The sequence below is a fragment of the Danio rerio genome, chromosome 24 (assembly GCF_049306965.1).
Source record: "Danio rerio strain Tuebingen ecotype United States chromosome 24, GRCz12tu, whole genome shotgun sequence".
NCBI classification, from domain to species: domain Eukaryota; kingdom Metazoa; phylum Chordata; class Actinopteri; order Cypriniformes; family Danionidae; genus Danio; species Danio rerio.
The window spans coordinates 33,035,077-33,047,419 of NC_133199.1; the positions used below are offsets into that span (position 1 = coordinate 33,035,077).

At 33.8% G+C, this 12,343-nt stretch overlaps 1 protein-coding gene across 10 annotated transcripts in view; it reads right to left on the minus strand.

The window, feature by feature from the left end:
* Positions 1 to 12,343, minus strand: part of col11a1a (collagen, type XI, alpha 1a) — a 129,314-nt gene that overhangs the window by 88,658 nt on the left and 28,313 nt on the right. For 4 of the 10 annotated variants that reach the window (XM_073940489.1, XM_005162814.2, XM_005162818.2 and 1 more), the window contains exons 5-6: positions 4,480 to 4,605; positions 1,798 to 1,884 (exon numbers count right to left, since the gene is read on the minus strand). In XM_073940489.1, coding sequence (XP_073796590.1) covers positions 1,798 to 1,884; positions 4,480 to 4,605 — 213 coding nt within the window. Of the gene's footprint in view, positions 1 to 4; positions 1,885 to 4,479; positions 4,606 to 12,343 lie in introns of those variants that run through there. The other 6 variants (XM_073940491.1, XM_073940488.1, XM_021470209.2 and 3 more) reach the window with 3 other exon arrangements.

Genomic DNA, 12,343 nt, shown 5'->3' on the forward strand with positions numbered 1-12,343 from the left:
TTACCCCTAGAATGGCTTGTCTTGGTGTTGGTGGCAGGTATCCGTATCTCTTCTTCTTAGGCACTAACTTTTTAGCCTGTTTTGGCTCCAGGTACTTATAGGGTTTGGCAAAAGATTTAGGGGACTTTTTTGTCCTCTTGGATTTCATGGAGACACTACGTTTCACTCTCTGGAAAAAGGTTATGGTGAGGGGGGGAAAAGACACATCAAATTATTTGCATTAGAAGGGAAATGAGAGCCTGTTCTTATTTGTCAAATGTGGGTTACATGAAAAACTCAAAGATCATTCATTGAAAAAAAATTAAGTTACTGTATTATTTACAGCCCAGACTAACTGGAAATATGTCCCTCAGCCTACATCTTTATGAAATGTAAAATATGTTACTCTAGGTAAGTTTCATTGCACATTTCAGATGACAAATCCACTAGAGGGCGCTGTCTACAATTTGGTATTAATTATTTTTTGCTTGTGTATTTTGTAGGGATGAACTGAAATTAAATTTCAGAGCCGAAACCGAAATTCTGAATGCATGAAAAGTGAAAATGTTTAGTAATAAGTACTTTTCAATTTAAGTAACTTTAAACTTAACTTGACAACTTAAATTATATTATTTTAAAAAGCTAATAAAATTTTTATTGACAGTGAAGAGTTGAGACATTGTCAATTTACCAGCATTGTCATGACAAATCCACCAAAGGGCGCTGTTTGCGTTTTGATGTTAATAATTTTTTTGCCTGTGTATTTTATAGGGATGTACTGAAATTAAAATTCTGGATTAAAACCGAAAACTCTGGATGCACTTGGTGGAAAACGTAAACTGAATGTTTTATAACAAGCAATTTAAATGCAAATAACTAAACTTATGTAACTAAACTAATGTAAATTTAACTTATAACCTAAATAATACTGTTTTTTTTAAACACAAGCTAATAAAATAACCACATTTTATTAAGAGTGAACAAATCAAGAGGGGTCGTTTTACCAGTGTTGTGCTACTGCAAACAGCATGAACAAGTATACTACATAAAAATGTCCTGTCAGTGCATAATTTGAGTGCTTTGCTTTTTCTATTGAATGTGTGTTAAGTGAACAGATAACTGTATTGGCACTTGAGCGGAATACACACAGCAAAATATTAAATTTAACCTTGCACCAATGCAATGCTGCTCTTGCGCTTTTGGTTAAATACAACAACAAAACCATCCTTTTGGTCTATTGAAATTAATGGGTTTCATAGCGCAGAGCTTTCCGCTTCCAGTATGAAAGCTGCTTTACACCACGCAGTGACTATGGCTAGAGGGAAAGTAAACTAGCATGCTAAACACTGCTGATCAGCATAGCTTCTTTTCTGCTCATATTCTTTTTCACTGTATAACCAAAAATGCAATTTTCACCTGATAATGTTGAGTGCTCGAAAATTTGATGCATCCCTATTGTTTAAATCTTAAACGGCTTGCTATATTACCATAAAATACACCCAGGCAACCCACATTTGATTTCTTTCTCTTAACACTAGATTTACAGATGTACAAACACAGACAGACAACATACACTATAGATGGGCAAAAGTATGTGAATCCCAGTAGTAATGTATGGGTCTGGTTATTTAAGTTAACCAACAGGTGCTTAAAATCTGCCATACAACCATATAATCTTCTCAAATATACCTTTTATTTCAATACCACAGCAGGATTGATTGATCCAAAAAAACCCTAAGCCACATACTTCTGCCCGTAATACAAATATATAGAACAAAAAAGGAGGAAAACACATACATCCCACATTCCTGCATTTACCTGCGGCTCAGAAAACTCATCAGTCGCTGTGGGTGTGCCTCCCTCGTAATAATCATATAAATCACCATATTCAACAGGAGTTGTGTACTGCACATAGGGAGAGGATGACAAAGAGGTTAGCAAAGCAAAACACATGCATTAATGTAATCTACCCGAGGGTGTATTACATATTTTAATGGTTAGATATACTGTACTGTATAGTTGGTTTTATACAGTGCTGATGAATTAGATGTTAACATTATTTTAAATGTAAATCATGAGTGTTGTCATTTTAAAAAAATCTCTAAAAATGAAGCAAAAGTTCTCAGATTGTGTGTGTGTGTGTGTGTGTGTGTGTGTGTGTGCGTGTGTGTGTGTGTGTGTGAGTTCAGCACACATTGCATTAATTACAGTAATGTATAACATGTGATGTACTTTTTCTGATATATAGATGGGCGTTTAATGCCCTGTAAAAGGAGATAACAACCATGTGTTAGCTGCCTTCTTCATTTCTCATCTTTATTTGTGTGTAAAATCCAATCTGCCTTCTGACGCCAAAGTAGAATCAAGGGTAAAGTCTTAAAAAGCTGTAAAATTTTTTTTTTTTTTACATTAAAGTAGGAAATTGTGGTGGAATAGCTGATTTTATATCTCAAATACTTCATAATTAGACTCATACAGATGTTAATTGTTAAGTTTTGAATATTAAAATGAGGTTAATACTGAAAAATACCATTAGACTCTGCTGTTGAAAACATGTACAGCCTTTATTAGTAAGTTCAATATTTACTAATGTATTATTAAAGCTTTTTACATTAGCTAATGCACTGTGAGTTAACATGAACAGACAACAAATTACTTTTTTTCATTAACAAACATGCATAAATACTGTAATTATTGTATTGTTTGTTTATAAATGCATTACCTAATATTAACTAATATTGTAAAGTGTTGCCCATTCATCAATTATAACACCTTTTAATTAATGAATGAATGGTTTACTAGATTTCTGGTCAGTAAGGCATAGCATTTTCTCTGCTCCTTGAACACAAATAACGGCTGTCAGAGGAGCAGGAAAGCTGATAAAGCCATTGGAGTGGAGCACTCCAGGGGTTCATCCATCAAACACAAGTATATGTTAATCCTCATCCAGCATAAGAGCTCATAAAACAGCCGCTGCGCTGATGATCTGGGTCTCTTCATGGCTGGTGATCCCTCAGTACTGAGTCAGACCTCATTCAGGCTGATTTATGAGCAAAGCATTTCAGACACGTACAATGTGAGAGAAAGGGTTATTCATTTCTCACATTCTGGAACTGACCCTCTCCCTGTTTTAGCAAGACGTAATGTGTCAAAATGTCTTGCATACGTTGCCATTGGTTGAAAGAGTGACTGTAACCTGGTATATTTTTTTATGCATTATTATTCAATACTTTATTTTACTTTATTATAATTAGTATGCATTGAGTTGATGAAATGTGTTTTACAGTACCTTTCAAAATTCACTTTATGTAAATTATTTTACATTAAATTAGTTTATTATATATTTTTTATTTTTATTATTTGTTTATTTTGTTATACTATATTTTAATACATTCATCATGCTATTTTCTATTTTTATTTTATTTTATTTTGCTGTCTAGTTTTGGTGAGTACCAATGCAAAATTTTATTTTATTTTATTTTATTTATTTTTATTAAATTTATCTTGCTAACTTCTATTTTTTTACGCTGCATTTTGTGTTTTCTATTTGTTATGCCAAGCTTTATTTTTATTTATTTATTTATTTATTTATTTATTTATTTATTTATTTATTTATTTATTTATTTATTTATTTATTTATTTATTTATTTATTTATTATTTTTATTTTGCAGTCTAGTTTTAGTGAGTAGCCCTAATCTTTGTATGAGATTTAATTTAATTTAATTTAATTTAATTCAATTCAATTCAATTCAATTCAATTCAATTCAATTCAATTCAATTTAATTTAATTTAATTTAATTTAATTTAATTTAATTTAATTTAATTTAATTTAATTTTAACTTAATTTTGTTTTGTTTTGTTTTGTTTTGTTTTGTTTTGTTTTGTTTTGTTTTGTTTTGTTTTGTTTTGTTTTAATTTATTTATTTTATTTTATTTTACAGTCTAGTTTTGGTAAGTAGCCCTAATTTGTTATGAGGTTTTTTCTATTAATTATTAATAATAAATTAAAAATCACAAAAATAAATCTCAATTTATTTGTTCGCCACTCATCAAGTTCTAAAAATATTTTGTGTGTTTATAAATCTTCTACTATGATGAGTTCTACTATTAATAATACTAATAAATGAAGAAAACATGCTATTAAAGTATCTGTCAAGTAAAGCAATACTACTAATAACAAATGCATTTGAAAGCTTTTCATTCAAAACAATATAGTTTTATCTGTAATATTATTGGCTACAACATAATTCATGCACTTCAGTAATATTTCACTTTTTGTTTGTGTTTTTCAAAGTTTATTCTATAATATTATTTCAATTATTCTAACATGTGGAAAAACAACAATAAAGTATGAGTCTGTCCGTCCAGTCATTTGACTGTAGGTGTCAAAAGTATCGACAGCATGTCAGACGTCCAGAAGCGTTTAGTCTTCTGAGTACTGAAGGAAATGCTATTTCCTCTGTCAGCTAGTCCAAAAGGCTCATGGTCTATATACTGACCTCCTCTCCGGGCTCCTGTGCCTGCAGTGTGTCCTTGTGAGGGACGTCACAGTCTGGGCTGTAATGTTCACAGTAGTCGTAAGCTGCTTTAGGGTCAGCCACAATCAGCAGTTGTTGTATATCACCCTGAGGAGACCAAAAACAGAGCAATACATGAGATACATGTGCTGAAATATTACTACTGAAACATTAACACAAATTAAACATTAATCGATCAAATTGACTGTGCATTGTAGAAAAATAAGGACTGGAAGGCAGGGTTGGAACAAAACAACAAATCATCAACAACTTTCTCAATGAGAAACACAGGTTCAGGAAATTGCTGCTTTATAAGCAGGTAAATAAAACATGTTTCATCACGAAACACCTTGGGAACAGAAACCCACAAAGGAAGTCTGCTCTCGTATAAAATGTGCCTAACAATGGTTGGGCAACAGTACATAAAACCTTCAGGTCAACAACATGTTAAACATGCACACATCTACAAAGAGCACATGTTTAACATGGAGATGAGTGGAATCTGTCTTGCCATACATTCATTATGGGTGTTTGGTGATTAAAAACATCCTTTAGGGCATGAGGATACAATTTACTTCTCATGAACCTAGAAATCAATAGTCCCTCGATTTTTTGACATGTAAAAGGTCAATGTGCTATAAAAAACAAGTTTCACAACAAAACTTTCTTGTAAGCCTGAAAACGGCTTATAAAAACAAATTGTTTTAAATGTGCCTGATTAGTGATGTAATAGTTGGTATAAACTCCGGCTCCAGAGAAGATGGTCAAGGCTTGATTCCACATAACTGTCTGTTTGGCTCCGCCCACAATAACAAAGGAGGCAAACCTTTAAAAACAAACAATAAAGAGCCTTCGAAGACACCAAATTGTGGGAAAATACAGTATTTGCTAGGTATCAACCAATTTAGCAGCACTAAAAAAAACTGAATCAGACAATTTTTGTTTTAAATGCGCAATCAGAAACTGGATTTATCTATTTTTATTTTGGCCGCGTGTCCAAATTTGCACACAATCTGCACTGCAACAACTTTATACTACAAAGTCACTTCAAAAGCAAATAAACCTCAAATACACTTTTTTCTGGTTTCCAGAAAGAACAGCATGAAAAATATATAAAAATCAGTATCACGATCAGACAATTTGCTAGTATAAAATGTATACAATTTATACTAGCAGCACTTATTTTTGAATCTTTTCAGATCCCAGTGTAGCAGAGGCAGCTAGTGAAGAGCTGTGCAGGTAATCCTCACTCCTCTGACCTCTAAAGCCTGGTTTATACTTCTGCGTCAAGTGATCGGCGTGACCCTACTCCTGTTGGCAGTGAGGTGTTTATGTTCCTCTGTGTTGAGTTTCTTCACTGGTATTTTTTTTTTTCTGAATGCTTCCTTAACGTACAAGTGGTTCAAATTCGCTCATTTTGAGGCAGGAACCTGGCGGACGTGCAACAACTTTAACTATGAGGTAAACACAAAACAAAAATCCTTCACAGCACTCCACATTTGTAAACAATCCCTCCACTGGGCTTGCGCGGCTCTCGGCCCACACTCGTCAGCGATACCAAGCTGGCCAATCACAGAGCTTGCGCTACGCGTCATTGCGATGTGTAGTTACATTTTTTGAGAGGTGCAGATCAGCGACGCCGACGGCCATGGTGAGGGCTATGCGTCCACGCGTAGGCTGCGCCGTAGCATAAGCGTGTACTTGACGCTGAAGTATAAATTAGCCTTAAAGGTGCTCTAGTAACAGATAAATACACAAAAATACACAAATAATGGCTCAGCAATGAATAAGAGCAATGAACTCCCATGTGGAAAATCACCGATTTGATTTCAGCTCTGAGCGGGTTGGGTGGTGTAGGACTGGTACATTTGGTGCCGTGACCCGGGTGGGAGTGAAGTTTAGTGGGGTGAGTGTAAAAGAGGCCAGCTAGTGAAATGCTGTGCAGGTAAACCTCAGTCTTCTGACCTCTAAAGATGCTAGATGCCATGGTCTTTAGCCTCCTTGTTAGAGCAACTGACTCCCATGTAAAGAGTTGCCTGTTTGATCGCATCTCTGATTGGGTGGTATAGGACCGACGGGGTTACACCAACATTAGGAAAGAGTGGTCCAACGTGTTCTTTGATTAACTTAACTTTTCCATGGATTTGTTTACAAGCAAGGCAATATTCAAAACAGGATATACAGAAATAATGGAAGTAAGATGATGCTGAATGCTGAATCCAACCGTAATCTTGCACCATACGAGTGACGAGTGAGTTTATGTGCTCTGTTTTTCATTAACACACAGATCTGTTAAACATTTTGAAGTTAATCACAGCCTTTAAAGTCCATCAATAAAGTATGTAGATTTCAATACATTTATACATTTGTTGGCACAAAACTGTCTTAGGACATAATCTTAAACAGCAAGCAACCAAAACAGTTAGCCAATCATATTAATGAGCATTTGCATATCATGAACCCATAGAGTACTACAAATATATACAGTTAAAGTCAGAATTATTAGCCCCCCTTTGTATTTTTTCTTCTTTTTTAAATATTTCATGAATGATATTTAACAGATCAAGAAAATTTTCACAGTATGTCTGATAATATATTTTTCTTATTTGATTTATTTTGGCTAGAATAAAAACAGTTTTAATTTTTTTACATCCATTTTAAGGTCAATATTTTTAGCCCCTTTAATCTAATTTTTTTTTAGATAGTCTACAGAACAAACCATCATTATACAATAACTTGCCTAATTACCCTAACCTGCCTAGTTAACCTAGTTAAGCCTTTAAATGTCACTTTAAGCTGTTTAGAAGTGTCTTGAAAAATAGTCAAATATTATGTACTGTCATCAAGGCAAAGATAAAATAAATCAATCATTAGAAATTAGTTATTAAAACTATTATGTTTAGAAATGTGTTGGAAAAAAATCTTCTCTCCGTTAAACAAAAATTGGGGTAAAAAATAAACAGGAGGGCTTATAATTCAGGGGGGCTAACAATTTTGACTTGAACTATACATAGAAAGCAACGTCAACTTTACAGTCCTGCCCTCTAGACACTGCATTAGAAATGCCTTGCATAAGCGATAATTCCCTTTTTGTAATTTGATGCTAAGATGATATAATGCAAACATAAATACATATAAATGTTTATAATGTTTTTTTTTTTTAAATCAAATTAATAAAAACTTTGATAAGGTTACTTGTGAATAGGGTGCATTGAGCATTACAAGTTGCCATACCAATTCAAACAATATTCAGTTTCAATGAGGCCATCAAAACAAGACAGAAAAATTGCCTATTAGTTCTAAATTATAGTAATTTTTATGTAAAATCTTGATGTGGAAACTGACAGATAGAGGTTTTTGTCTTTGAACTAGATGAACACAGGATGACGTGGGGCTGTGATGAGGATTGTGTTCATATGATCGTTTTACATCGAAGCCCATGTAAATCTGGGGGATGTGTTCAAACCTGAGGTCTCTTCTTGGCACTGTCACAGAGAGAGAGAAAGAAAGAGACTGATTTTGCAGAAAAGGCAACCACTAAAAAAACTGCAGGCTTAGACTTGTTAGGAGCATGTATGTGTGTGTGTATTTTTACACCACTCTCTGTAAACTCAACTGTATAAACAGCAAAATGCTCAGGTGTGCCCATAGTAAAATAGGGGATGCTTGACCTCCTTTTTACAACAAAATACCACCTTTCAAACTGCTTATATTTAATTTATGAAAATAAAATAAGATTTTTTTTTATTTTGATGACAGGAATGTAATACACTCTTGTGTTGATTTTTCATAATGCACACAAAATGTGAGTGTTTAAAGAATATACAGACATTTTTGTAATGCTCATAAAGCTTTTAGTTGTCTATAAAGTTTTATTAGTGTAAAAAAAAGCTTGTAAAATATATTTAGCTTTCCCCTCATGTCCCACACACAATTTAGTTTTGTGATTAGCATGAATGTGAACCCATATTGACAAAACAAAACAAAATTTTAAACTTAAAAGCAAACATTTATGCAAGTGAACTTAACTTTGAGTAAAAAAATAAAAACATTTTGAGTAATATGTATGTTGTTTTGCTGAAAATAGGTTTTGTTGAATTAGAAACTACAATAACATCAATTTCATAAAATAAAACAAAGATTTATTTTATTTTATTTTATTTTATTTTATTGTGTCTTGCAATAATCCCAGTAAACCTTCAGGGATATTTCATTGATTATTTTAACGAGTGCCCTCATTCAAACTACATTTCTCATCAATATTTTATATAAACTATACATTCCGGACCAAAACTCCACAATAATGTAAAATACTCAAGGGACAATAAATTATCATAATGTAGGGCGAGCAAACCCTTTAAAAAGCCTCTATTATGGGTTTTGAAAAATGACCTTCCATGCAGTGTGTAACAGCTCAAAGTGAAATAAAATATCCAGCTAAGGCTTAAATCTGAAAGTGCACCATGTTTAAAACTATTGGTTCATCTATGAAAGAGTCGACTCATAGTGGTCACAAACACTGTAGAAAGACAAAGAAAAAGACAAACACTGTAGCAGATCCCGGTTGAATCTAGTCATGACGACGCTGTGCTCTGATGTTTGAGGGAAAGTTTGTGTTATTTTCCCTACCCAAAGATGAGGCTGTGAAGAGTCAGTGGTTGAAGTTTATTTTTGCAACAATACCTCAGCATTATAGCCCCAGCCTTGCGCTGTGTTCCCGTCATTTTTCTGATGAGTGCTTCAGCGATCTACATGCTTACAACGAGGGATTCATCAGCCGTTTGTTAATTGAAGGATCAGAAAAGACTATTGATGTGTGGGACTTTGTCAGAGCTTGACAGGAACTTTACAGTACACAGTTCAGGGATCAGTTTCTTACTCTATTTCACAAGTGTTAGTAAGTGCAATTAAAATCGTTGCCTCCTTGTTTTCTCTAGCTAGCAAAATATGTATTTAATTGTGTTTGTTATTTTAATTTGTTACTTGTAATCGCTTCATGCAGCTTGTACTGTATCTAGTTAACTCGTTATATTCTCATATCGCGTCTAAAACCTGGTTGAAAAATTAACGCGATTTAAATGCGTTCGTAAAACTAACGATCCATAAACTGCCATTTGTCGTTGCTAGGGCCACCGTCAGTCGTTCCTACACACATTCCTACACAGCTGTTCCTACACACGCACTCTGACTACTTCAAAATCGTTGATAAGCCATGGTGGGCATTTCTGTCTATCTCACGCTGAACGCAGTCGACCAATCACAACAGACTGGGTCATTGGACCAATCAGCGCAGATTAGCATCATGCTAAGGAACAAATGAATGGTTGAACAAATTACATGGAAGTCGTTGGGATAATTAGGTGAAAATAAATGCATATTATAAAGGGTTTTTTGACCTTGCATGCATATCAGCCTGTTGTTGGAGAACCCCCAAAACCAACATATGACCTTTTTTTATTGCATAATAGGGGCTCTTTAATATCGACCTTCCAATTCCTGCACAATAATCATAATTAATTAAAAACAAACAACATCACTACTTGTTAATCACACACTTGTTGCAGAAAAGTTATTCCAATCTGTGCCTGCATTGACCACATGTTGGCTCTGTTACATACAGTGCAATTACCAGACCATGTAAGCCAGGATTGGCCCCAAAAAGCAGGTTTGGCATTAAAGCCTGGAGCCAGATTAAGTGGCTGAATAAAAGCGACATATATTACCTCATTTGTCAAACACACACACCTTTAACAACCCTCTGGACTATGCAGAGCTTATTTTGACTAAGATATGCATGAATAGGTAAAATTAATCAAACCAAACAAACTGCAGCAAGTAGTTTAGAAAGATCAAGACCACCCTGCACTTTGTTAATGTGGTAATAAAGTTATTGAAATCACTCCAGTCTATGTCTGAATTGTATGGAATTTTGATTTCACCACAAAATAAACAACTGGAAAATGGTTGTTCATGCAACAATTAAGATTTTTTTTGCAACTGCAAAATTACATATCATAATTCCAAATTTCCTTCAGAATTCGGTTTACATCTCACAATTCTGACTTTTTTTTGGCAGAATTCAACTGCTGTACATCTTGCAATTCTGGCTTTTTCCCTCAGAATTCAGTATATATATCACAATTCAGACATTTTCCCCTCAGAATTCAGCTGCTGTACATCTTGCAATTCTGACTTTTTCTCTCAGAACTCAGTTTATATGTCACGATTCTGTGTACATCTCACAATTCAAACTTTTTTCTCAGAATTGAGCTGCTGTATATCACACAATCCCAAAGTGTTCCCCTCAGTATTCTGTTTCTATATTGCAATTCAACTACTTCTCACACTTGAGACTTTTTTAATCAGAATTTAATTTATGTCTCACAGACTTTTTTCCTCCGGATTCAGCTGCTGTTTATCTCATAAATCCAATTTTCCTTCAGAATTCAGTCTACATTTCACAATTCCGACTTTTTCTCCACAGAATTCAGTTTACATCTTGAAATTTTGACTTTTTTTCTCAAAATACAGCTACTGTACATCTTGTAATTCCAACTTTTTGTCAGAATTCAGTTCCTGTACATCTCACAATTCAGGATTTTCCCCTTACAATTCAGTTTACATCTTGCAATTGACTTTTCACCTTAGAATTCAGTTTACATCTCACAATTCTGCCGTGTTTTTTTTTTTTTTTTTTCAGAATTCAGCAATTATACATCTCGCAACTTTGACTTTTTCCCCTCAGAATTAATTTTACAACTTGCAATTTTGACTTTTTTCCTCAGAATTCAGCTGCTGTACATATTACAACTCTGACTTTTTTCTCAGATTTCAGCTGCTGTACATCTCACAATTTCAAATTTTCCCCTTAGAATTCAGTTTACGTCTCACAATTCCTACTTCTTTCCTCAGAATTCAGTTACCGTACATCTCACAATTTCTGATTTTTCCCTCAGAATTCAGTTTACATCTCACAGTTCAAACTTTTTTCTCAGAATTCAGCTGCCGTTCATCTCATAATTCTAACCTTTTTCCTAAAAATTCAGTTGTTGTACATCTCTCAATTCCGACTTTGTCTTCTCAGAATTAGTTTACATATCGCAATTCTGACTTTTTTCTTCAGAATTCCTCTACATCTCACAATTGTTACCGTTTTCTTCAAAATTCAGCTACTGTACATTATTCTGATTTTTGTTCCTCAGATTTCAGCTTGCAATTCCAACTTGCAATACAGACTTTTTCCTTATAATTCTAGATTTCCCTAAGAATTCAGTTTCCCTTCCACAGTTATTTTTTTCCCCAGAGAAATCAGCTACAGCTCACAAGTTTTTTTCACAGAATTCAGTTTACATTTTACAATTCTGATTTTTTTCCTCAGAATTCAGCTGCTGTTCATCTCATAATCCCAAATTTCCCTCAGAATTCAGTGTATATTTCACAATTTCAACTTTCTTCAGAGTTCAGCCACTGTACATTTCACAATTCTGCTATTTCCCCCTCTAAATTTAGAGTTTATATCTCTTGATTGAGTTTTTTCCCTTAAGATTAAAAAAAAAAAAAAAGTCTACATCTCAATTCTGCATCCGTTCCTAAAATGTTTCATTTACCTCTTACAACTCAGGCTTATTTTTTTCAGAATTGCCAGTTCAAATTGTGCAAATCTTTTTTATTATTATTATTCTCAGAATTCCTTTTCCAGAAATCTAGCATTTCTGACTTCGGAAATTGATAAACTGACAAAATGTTGCAATTACAATAACAATCCAGATTTTTATTTAGCGAAAACAACCATCCATACTTATGCAAATGTAAATTTACTCACAATCTATCACACAGTTCCAACCTT